The following is an 11,895-nucleotide window of genomic DNA, read 5'->3' as shown; positions in this document are numbered from 1 at the left end:
ACAAATACTAGATTCAGAACCCAGTATCCACAGATTTCAATGATTTCAGATTTCTCATCTTTTACCAATTTTAAATAGACTTTTTATGACAATAATAAAAGTAAGCAATTTTACTATCAAATGTCTGTCTATGTCCACTTGTTGATTTTATTCAATTACACGTGTTCGCTAATATGGCAGTCGATTCGACGTTCATGTGGATTCTGTATTAACCTACCTCACCTCATATGTTTTATATTGAGTTCGTATACGTCATGGATAATTTTTTCAAGTTGACGTCCAGAAATAAAATATTTCATAGAATTCGATGATGATATTTATATATTCATCCATTGATTTTCATATTTTTACTGTGAATTTTTCTTACAATTTTTTACCCTAAATAACAGAAATTGATTGTTCGTACTAAAGTTATAATAAAATCAAGTTGTATCAAGTATTTGTTTGCTTTTAGGTACAATATTCTATAATTATAATCTTTAAAAAACTTGTTTTAATTAATGATCAAAGGATTCTTTTTCAGTAAAAATTGTTAACAATTCATAAAGAATTCTTTGATCATTTGTATTTATCATGATGAGAATTTATTCTACACATCGACAAAAAAAAAATATTAAGTGCAACAAAATAAGAAAAACAATTGTGATCAATCGATAAGCCATCTATCGTTCACATCGCATATTATATTCCATCATAAATATTTAATTTTTATTTGAAGTTATGTATCATCTTCAATTTTGATTTCTTATTTTACCTACTGTCTCTCATAAATATTAATAGTAACACGGTCCACAAAATAAAAAAAAATGTCCTTATTGGATGTGCTCCATTTTTCAATAGGTCTAAATTCGTTTATAAAAGAGTGAGTTGCAGTATCTTTTTAGGATAAAATTCAATGCATTACATTTTTTTCACTTTATCAGTTGTTCCATAATTTATAGCGTCCAATATTTAGTCTGAACAATGTAGAACTTACTAAGGGCCAACTGTTACAATAAAGAGTGCACGTGCCCTTGCAACTAACAAGTCCTTTAAAAAACCGTTGGCAATATTTTAAAACTATATTTTTGCAACAATAGTACCTACTGTATCTGGGTGAATCTTATCAAAGGAACGCCCTTATTCATTGATTCCATTTTATCTGTATCATTTACCAGAATATCGTTGAGACCTGAACTCGTAAAACCTCCCTTGAGATTGCCAGCATAGAAATTTATTGGTGACAATCAGTACTGTATAGCAATCGAAAATATTTACTATTCTATCGTCTATGGAAGAGATTCTAGAACATTCTATTTATTGTATTTTTAATGAAATAATTGCTTCTGGGTACGCACTAAGGGCTTGGGTAAAATGATAATTTAATGTAGTCCTTAGCATTTTTAACATATAAAAACAATCACATTTTATCCCAAAAAGCAGAACCAATGAACCCAAAGTAGCAACGTACCAGTATAAAAAACAACTAAAATAGAAAAATGCATCCGGATACATAAATAATTAAAAATATTTAATCAAATCACACGTACCAATGAAACAATCAGTATTTTCACAATAAACGTCACACGAAATATTTATGTAAAAGCTCAAAAAGCTCAAATCAAAAAAACAATCAAAGATATAAATGAATTCAAAAATACAAAGAGATTTTTTGTGTGTATAGTGATTAGTGTGATGCGATTTCAATTAGAGGTTCCAGATTTAGTACTCGCCTCGGGGGGCAACTTGATGTCAAGCAGTAGTGATATCGGTTTTCACTTCAAAATATAGATGGCAATACGTTTCCAAGTATTCCAAATAAAAATAACCATTACCAGCATTAACAAAAAAATCTCATATTTTCTTCATTCGTAGATTGAGAATCAACAGAAACGTACATATCATTTATTCGATACGTCATAGTTTTGTTGTAGGCGTAATTCGTTTGAATTATAACTGATTCTCGTGTGAATAGATCGTAATAGATAATTTTTATGATAAAAAATACTAAATCCTGCAAACAATCACAATAACGACTTATCGTTCTGAGTTATTGCAATTAATTAAGTGTTCTATATAAATATTTGTAGAACAAAATCGAAAGATCAATTTTTGACTAAGAGCAAATTTAATTTATTTTTTCTCGATGAATATGAATAAATTGGATATAACATTTTGTTATGCATGTATTAGTTAATATTTAAATACATACATATACATACGTTACAAAAAATTAAAATTACATATTCAAAATATATATTACATGCACGCTAAAGGGATCAATGGTTTGTTGATCTCAAATACCTTGTCAACATTTAATTAATATCCTTGACACTTTCGGTTCCAATTTTTCATCCTATTACTACACCACATCCTAGACGAAATTGGCTCTTCTGATGGTTGAGTAGACCACTGAGGGCAAAGTTTACGGGCAAGGGACGAATTTTGGTTTCGAATACTGCGGAGGCATTCCAATTTGTATCTATGGAACCTCGGAAGACCAGATCTGCAGCGGGCAAATCCACCTGGAAATATAATAATACCACCACAAAATAAATTTAGAATCTCAAACAATGTGTATAAATATTAAAAATTGTAAGTGCAATTAATGAATCATTTGCAAAATAATATTTACTTGATATCCGATGGTGCCAACCGCTTCCTGCGATTTGAAATTAGTTTCAAATTCGGCTGAAATTTGAAGTTGTTCACTCGCCTTCCTGTAAAAGCACAAATGCAATCCTGTTTGGCCAAAAGTTCCAGACAATGATACTATTCCATTTTCTATACGTGCTGCACCGGCGAAAGCAGCTGCTTCTCCGCCAGGAATTTGCCTGCTGCACTGGTAGGCAAATTCTGCTCCCATAGCTAGACCAGGGTAAATATTCTGAAAATAACGAAATAATTGTTATTACAATTAATTACAAACATAATCATTCATATAGTAATTTTTAGAAACAAATCAATATATTATAGTATTATACACATACTCATATATAGATATACACCTCAAGGTAAAAACACGTTTCTTTAGTACGCATATTTATTTATCTTTAGTAATACAAAAATTATAAATATTAAACATTGTATTATAAAAAATTGTTTTTTTTTAGGTATATCATTCAAGTCCTACAATTTTCTTCACTATATATTTTTCAAATCTCTCAAGTACCATTCAAAATCACAACTTCTTTTCCATCTAAATTAATATTCCTTTCTTTAAATATCATTTTACTAAATAACTTTAACGGCGGTGTAAATAACACCGATAAAGAGACAAACTAGTCGTATTGGGTTAGGCATTGTTATTTTTTTCTTCATATGAATGCTAATCATCCTCCAAAAAAATGAGCCTAAAGTCCTCATAAAATATTTTGAGATAAGCTAGGCAGTGATGATCAATGATTAGATTTGTATCGCAAAAACTTGTTTATGATTTATTTATAGTAGACGTTATTTATAATTAATATTGAAAGAAATTCACCCATACAGAACGCTCCAAAAGTCGTCTTTTAAAAAATGAACTAGTGGGGTGTATGGCATCGTGCCTTAAAGCAAATTGTTGGGAGTTCCCGCACCGTAACGAAATGGTCGAGGAATTTTGAATGTTTTCAAATAGATTATTATAAATAAATATTGTAACATTGTCTAATATTTTATAAGTATTATATAAACTAAATTGCAAAGTTTAAATTATTTGTTTAAAGTATATTAGAACTATAGTCAGAATTAAAAATAAAATCTGAATTATTTTCGATATACAAAAAAAATTTTTTTTGAAAGACAAGCAGAAAGTTCTTTGAATCATTTAAATCGGACGCTTAGTTCTCTCAAAAACTGCCATTGTTTACACATTTAGCTCCGTATCTTCGGAATGGCTCGGACTGCCTTTGCCAAAAACTAATAAGCACTTCTCCCAATCATTCCTAATTCCTATCTTCCTATCAATAGGAATCGAATGTTTTTTAAACCATTTAAATCGGTTGATCCGTACGCCCGAAATTTGTATCCATACATACGTACACACAAACACATCCATTTTTTCTGAGGTATGCCAAAATGTTCAGAAACCTTCAAAACGTCGAAAAATGTAAAAATTTTCAATTTTGATTTTTGGCCCATTACAATAACTAACCATACGTAAAGTTAAAAAAGTATAATAATAAGGTTATGACAAATTTTCTGAGTATGTCATATGCAGTATATCATCAAATCTGATTAGCGAATGGAGTAGTATTGTATATAATTTTAAAATAACCCATGTCTACCGGTGTATAATGGATCCAGGTAAAACATATCAGGACAATGCGATTTGGTCATGATTTGGTCATGTTGCTGCAGAGGGACTCCCTAGGCATTAGGGTCTCCAACTTACCAACAGATGGGCTACGTGTCCATTATGCTGTAACGCACGCTGCAGAATGTTCTCTAAGGTAGGTTAGGCCAGTCTGTTCCAACCCCAAAGCATACTTACCTGGCGTGGAGGTTACCGTGATCAACAAGGCGGTTCCTCCAGGGCGAGGTCTGGCCATTGCACTTAGGTCGGATTGACCCCTGCGATTGTCCCTAATGTGGATAACTCGGGCGCGCAATTTTTGGTAGTCGGGACTGCGTACGCGCTGTCCCGGTAATAAATCTCATCAATAATATAAACTTAGAGTTGTAAGTAAAAAATATATTCATATTTTTCTTGCTCAAAAAAAATATTTTTAATGTAATGTTCAACCAATCTTGAACAGGTTTCTTAGCATACTTGTCACAAGCAACAGCCATTATTTTACTGTACACAAATATATTATTCGCACACAACAAAAAGAACAACGCTTTGCCTGCCACTCAATTTGTAACACATCTCGCTATAGTAACAATCAACATTTACTGTATATATTAAGATCAGATATGATGTATAAAGTACCCAAGGGTAGAAAAATATGTACTAAAAATAGCAATGCAAAATGTATTCTTAATTACTGTGATAAATACTTTTGTCTGTCTTGTCAAGAACAACGCTTTTCTACCTCTGTCCTAATTATTAAGATGTCGTAAGCTACCAAGAGTAAATATTGAAATTATAAGTCAACGCGGATTACGTGTTTCCTTTTTTTTAAAAAAATTAATACAATAGTGTTAGTGGTTAGTACGTTATCATAAGGTAGGGATTTATTATACAAAATTAATTAATGATTGAAATTGAAAACTAGTGGTGTTACTAAAACCCTTACTAAAAATTAATTTTTTTAAAAAAGATTAATTTTTTAAAAAAGATTAATTTTTTCTTTAAACTTTGACAAAATTAGATTTTTGTAATCATTTTTATACTTGTTTATCTATGTTTGTAACATAGAAATGTAAAGAAAATTGACACACATTATTAAAATCTCCATAAAATATCTGATAATTTGTTGTGCATATGTTTAATGATCATTTTTGACCACCAAATAGCATTTTTTTACTCTTTTTACTAGATCTCCAAACCCACTATACCTGCCTTCTCAAAAATTCAACAAAATCTTCATCTTGTCAATACAAGTAAAATGTTTTTTGAATTATTAAAATCGGACGCTCTGTTCTCTTAAAAACTGAGTTATCGTTTTTGGCACTTTTTGCCCCGTAACTTCGGAACGGCTAGACCTGCTTCTCCAAAAACTAATCAGCACGTCTCCTTATCAAAACGAATCGAATATTATTTGAATATTATTCGGTTGATCGATGTTCTCGAAAACGTCGACGAAAATTTGTATCCGCACACACACACACTGTACATACCCACACACACATACATCTATTTTTTCTAAGGTATGCCAAAATATTCAGCAACCTTTGAAACGTAAAGATATATAAAAATTTTCATTCTCGATTTTTTTGCGATTTTTATAACATGCAATACGGGAAGTGAAAGAGATGGTAGCGTGAACATGGTAGAATACAAAATATATAAAAAATTTCATTTTCGATTTTTTTGCGATTACTATAACTTACTCTACGGGAAGTTAATAATGATTTTTAAGAAAAAATTAATGATTTCGAATAAATATTAATTCTAATAAAAAATATTAAAAAACTATTCTATTACTTGTAAATAGTGAGCCAGGAACATCCCTGATGAATTTATAATATTAGGATTGCACACTGTACACGATAATGTATAAGTTTCCTTTCGATAATCTGCTGAAACCTGCGCTCCTGCGACTTTACTATTTTGAATGAGAGTTGATATTTTGCATCGAATTCTGTCTGTCAGCTGATGAACAATATTGGCATTTAGATTACCCTGGAAATAATTAGAAAAAAATATTTTAAACACAGAACTGATTACTAAATTAATGACAACACCAATTAGTTGGATTTAACACATTCACCTTTAGAACTTGTATATCTCAAATATCTTACAATATTAACCCTTTCCACTCGCAAATTGCAAGATTCATATGTATTCTACCGCCGGAGCGGCGGCATCTGGTTGGAGAGGGTTAAAGAGTCTAATAGCTCTTACTTAGAACTCATAGTTTTGAAATAATACCTCACTCTGTTTACAAATTATTCGAAATTTCAAGGTCCAAAAATAAATAATCCTATGAACTTATTAAATGATGTGCTAAGATATAAAACTTCAATATATTTTAAAATTAAGAAATAAATATGATAAATAACAATAAATATAACTGACCATTCTACCTATTAATAAGAAGCATCACAAACAATAAATTAATACCTATGACCTTTTTATTCGCAGGTATTTGTGTTTAACTACTCTTAATTATGTTTGATTGAATTACTTTTGACCCGCAAAATTATTTTAAAATTTACTTATTAGCCAGCTTTTACTAATCAAAATGCATATTATTTCCTTTATATTACCTGTGGATCAATATCTCCAAAAAGAACAGGAAAGCTCTCCGTCGGCGAGAACTGTTTCAAGCCAACATAAGTGCTGCCAAATCTGTATCCACTTGCCCCAGTGGTAGCCCCCAGATTGACAGTATGGGAAATCTGAAAATTATTACTTAGCATTTTATTCAAAATGATTTTTCCGCCTTCGAACGTCACAGGCATGACATCCTTGCACAATTTATGGAGTTCTTCAAAGGTTCCAGGATTATTATCAGGCGGTTTGCTCTCGGCCTGTTGCAAATGCTGTCCATTATTAATAAATTCATTATCGACGAATCCATTACCAATGTCATCGAACAGTGGATCCTTGAGTTTTTCGCTTTTTGCGAGCACTGATCCCATGTTTTTCAAACTTGACGATACTGGTTTTATATTTTATATTTTTAGGTATTGTTTTACACAAAAAATAGTTTACTAGTTATTAAATCAATCCACGAATGATAGAAATACGCTCGCGTTCTTTTGTTTCTGATGTCATGATTGCCAACATATGTCACTAATTTTGGTAGATTTGATTTGTTGAAACTGAGCAAATATTTAATGATTTATTTATGATTGCATGACTTAACAAAATGTATGAAGGTAATAAACTAAACTTTTAAATCTGCACATTGAATTTTTTTATAAATTTTCAAACGTAACGGTTACTTTTAATTTAAGGGTGCATTCGACTTGGACGCTTACGCGCTGTGAGCGCGCCGTGAACGTGTATATACTTGGCACCGCGATGGTGGAAATTGGCAAAACTGATATGACCTGATTTTTTGACGATTTTTTTGCTGTCGATTGGTGCAAACTAAAATTTTTTTGCTCCTTCCGTTCTCGAGATAAATGGGTGGGGCCAAATTCGGTGCTAACTATATATATAGTCAGCACCGACCCCTTTAAAAATGCAAAAAAATTAAAATTTCTTTTTACTATCGTTATCAGTGATTTTTTGCTGTCGAATGGTGCAATTAATTTTGGAAAAGTTTTACCCATCATAGATTTTCACGCATAGGAAAATTCCCATTTTTGCCAATTTAAGAAAATTGACAAATTTGAAAATGCCCAATTTTTTTGCTCGCTTACTTAAATATAAAACAAAAAAAAAATTTTCAAAAATTTATTTTTTCACCCCTTTTCAGAGGGGTTGCCAATTTTTTGGGGTGTCCACAGGTCACTTTTTCAAAATTTTAAAAATTGTTTCGGAATCTGTGATTTTTTTGCTCTGCGATACAAAAAAGAAAAATTCAAAAAAATAAATTTTAATTTTGATTTTTTTCGTAGCACAAAAACGAATAGTTTGCGTCCATAAGTACTACGTAGTATACGATGCTTTTCAATTTATTTACTTACCCCCAAAACAGACTTAATGAATCAATTAGTCAACAATATTTCAGTAATTTCAGTAAATAAATAATGCGTTTTTGGCCACCCGCCGCCGAGAGACTCTACGGCGTAGAGAGTCTCTACGCACTGGGTCTCTCGATGATGAGCGAGTGAGAAAGCTATACGTCATTGAGCGAGTGAGACGGCTATATATATGCACCGCGATTCCTGTTACATTTTAACAAATTTATATAAAAATTGTATGAAACTATTAATTCCTGTCGAGCACATATTTTTGTAAAGGTATTGTTGATGATTTTGTTGGAAAAAAAATAAGCACATTTAAAGCATATTGCAATTCGTTTTCATACTACGAAAAAAATCAAAATTAAAACTTATTTTTTCTAATTTTTCTTTTTTGTATCGCAGAGCAAAAAAATCACAGATTCCGAAACAATTTTTAAATTTTTGAAAAAGTGACCTGTGGACACCCCAAAAAATTGGCAACCCCTCTGAAAAGGGGTGAAAAAATATTTTTTTTGAAAAATTTTTTTTGTTTTATATTTAAGTAAGCGAGCAAAAAAATTGGGCATTTTCAAAATTATCAATTTTTTTAAATTGGCAAATTTGGGAATTTTCCTATGCGTGAAAATCTATGATGGGCAAAACTTTTCCAAAAATGAATTGCATCATTCGACAGCAAAAAAATCACTGATAACGATAGTAAAAAGAAATTTTAATTTTTTTGCATTTTTAAAGGGGTCGGTGCTGACTATATATATAGTTAGCACCGAATTTGGCCCCACCCATTTATCTCGAGAACGGAAAGAGCAAAAAATTTTAGTTTGCACCAATCGACAGCAAAAAAACGTCAAAAAATCAGGTCATATCAGTTTTTCCAATTTCCACCATCGCGGTGCCAAGTATATACACGTGCGCCGTGAGCGCTCTTTCATCGTTCGACTTGGCGCTGTGAGTGTGGCATAAGTACGCTCGTAGCACCATCGTAGGATGCTCGTAGCACATATTTTGCGCTCACATACGCTCACGCCACAGAGGTAGGGCAGCGTGAGCGTGAGCGTCAGTTGTTTTTACTATCTGTCATTTCATTTGTTTATTAATTGTCAAATTCTTTATAATTCCGCAAAAATGGCAAGCTGTAGATCACAATTATTTTTTAATATTAATATTGATATTAATTAATTTAAATTTAATTAATTTTAAATAATTTTAAATTTCAATTTTAATATTACTATTAATTAAGCATAAGCTGACCAAATTTCATTTATTTATTAATTGTTAAATTTATATAATCCCGCAAAAATGCCAAGTTGTATATCACATTTATTTTTTAATATTAATATTAATATTAAATAATTTTAAATTTTAATTTTAATATTACTATTAATTAAGCATAAGCTAACCAAATTTCATTTATTCATTGATTGTTACATTTTTTATAATCCCGCAAAAATGCCAAGTTGTATATCACATTTATTTTTTAATATTAATATTAATATTAATTAATTTTAAATTTAATTAATTTTAAATAATTTTAAATTTTAATTTTAATATTAATATGAATTAAGCATAAGCAAACCAAATTTCATTTATTTATTAATTGTTAAATTGTTTATATTCCCGCTGAATGATCCAGAAAGTAATAAAATTTACACAATTACCGTTACCGCCAGTTGCCGCCATTTTGATGCTTATTGACGCTCACAGTTTCCAAAACGAACGGAATTTAGTTATCGATTCTGAGCGCTTATCGGCCAAGTCGAACGCTAAAAATTCGTGCTTATAAGCGTGAGCGCTCACAGCGCGTAAGCGTCCAAGCCGAACGCACCCTAAATATAGTCACTGTGTTTTAAAACAATTATTTTATGATAAACTAAACGCATACCTTGATTTCAAAATGTTAACTCAATTTACTACTTATTCATACAAAATGAAATACTATTTGGCATACCTCATAACTGATAAGTAAATAAATTCCATAAAGTGAGTAATTTTTTTTTATAATATATTAACATCATTTAAATAAATTTGAAAAAAGTACTGCTAATTACTCATCCTAGTAAAATATACCAACTAAAATCTACCTACATATCTATTATTGATATATATGATATATGTTTGTGTGTATAATAGTGTATATACATACATATATACACACACACACACATATATATATATATATATATATATGTATATATATATATATATATATATATGAATTTATATACAGGAGACATGATTACAATCTAATCGTAAAAATTTCTTACAATTAGAAATTAATATAAGACGTAGAAAAATAATAAACTAAAAAAAGTCAAATCAAACAATATTACTTAATGCTAAAATAAATTATGCATACAAAATGCTATTATTTTAATACACGTTAAAATAATACATATATACATACAAAAAGCTATTATTTTTATAGACGTTAAAATATTGCATATATTATTATTCCAACGTCTATTAAAATAATAGCTTTTTGTATGAAGAAATTAAATGCTACCCAAGTTTAACAATAAGTAATATTGTTTGATTTGATTTGCTTATAATATATTCTTTTAATATATTATAAACTTTAGAATTCCAAAATTACAATAGACTGTACAGGCTATATGATTTGCGATTTAGTAATTGAAAATTATATATCATTAAAGTATATATTTTAATATTGATATTTATTTGAAAATTATTGTATGTATTTTGAAAAATATATGTGAAATAATATGTATTATATTAGTGGTGTGGGTTATACTAATCGAAAATTTATAATTAGTAACGATGGTCTGTGAAAAGCATTTTTTTTAATTTTTTTTATTATAAATCCCGGTCTCCCCTAGTAATACCTGACTTGCGCAAAGTATCTTATAATAAGTACCCCTTGTGTGTCTGATTTAACAATCCTACAATACACAGTATAAGTTCTTTCATTAAACTATCAGACCTCGGATATTGAACATCCATGGGAGATAAACACTTTGATAGCTAACAGTCTTAATTTGTGGTACGCAGGTTCAATCGGTACATCATCACAATTATTTAATTCAGTCTAAGGTAAGTGATTTTTTATATTTTTATTCCAATTTTAATCAAAGTGTAGTTTCGAGTATATAAATATTATACTATTTCAATATTTTTCTAAATGTGTGCATGTAAATATATCTGTAAGCCTGTGTGTGATTCGGTTTTTGTATCCAAAATTTCAAAAGTACAAAGTATCGATAATTTATTTTAAGAATAATGTTTTTTTTTCAATAATAATCCTCTATATAAGACGGTTGTTTTTCGATTGACTTTGCTATGTATTTTCCCTGACAAAACTTTTTTTTATTTATTGTTTCAATAGAAATCACAACTAATTTATCTTCTGTCCTATGATCTATCTATTCATCATTAATAACCGAATATTTCTTGAGAGGCAACCTATCAATTTATCATTTTCCTACCTGGCAAAACATAATGCACTTTTCTATCGTGTGTTCATAAATTTACTTAAAATTTTCAAATTTTTCTAATATTTTCTACATCATTTTGGGAAAAAAAGGCTTATAGATAGTGCAATAAACAATTTGTTTATGAAATTTTCATATAATAATTTGAGAATGTACATAATTCGTAATCATCAATAGGTTCTTCATTACTAATTTTGATTTAAATATTAATAAAGTTTATTTTGAAACGAATTTTTTTAAG

General features: G+C 29.7%; 1 protein-coding gene and 1 non-coding gene across 2 annotated transcripts; one reads left to right on the top strand and one right to left on the bottom strand.

The window, feature by feature from the left end:
- Nucleotides 1–2,330: 2,330 nt before the first annotated feature.
- Nucleotides 2,331–7,212, bottom strand: LOC113382128 (mitochondrial import receptor subunit TOM40 homolog 1-like). The gene is made up of 4 exons (XM_026620680.1): nucleotides 6,838–7,212; nucleotides 6,053–6,250; nucleotides 2,615–2,866; nucleotides 2,331–2,504 (listed from the first exon to the last, which is right to left on the bottom strand). The coding sequence occupies exons 1-4, from the start codon at nucleotides 7,210–7,212 to the stop codon at nucleotides 2,331–2,333; spliced, it is 999 nt and encodes a 332-aa protein (XP_026476465.1).
- Nucleotides 4,446–4,607, top strand: LOC113382129. Its single transcript, XR_003367632.1, has one exon. It is a non-coding gene; the product is annotated as a U1 spliceosomal RNA (small nuclear RNA).
- Nucleotides 7,213–11,895: the final 4,683 nt, after the last annotated feature.

The sequence above is a fragment of the Ctenocephalides felis genome, unplaced genomic scaffold, assembly GCF_003426905.1.
Source record: "Ctenocephalides felis isolate EL2017-DRISC unplaced genomic scaffold, ASM342690v1 CF-g0.4_SCAFFOLD_03302, whole genome shotgun sequence".
NCBI classification, from domain to species: Eukaryota; Metazoa; Arthropoda; class Insecta; order Siphonaptera; family Pulicidae; genus Ctenocephalides; species Ctenocephalides felis.
This window is presented reverse-complemented; position numbering and strand designations above follow the sequence as displayed.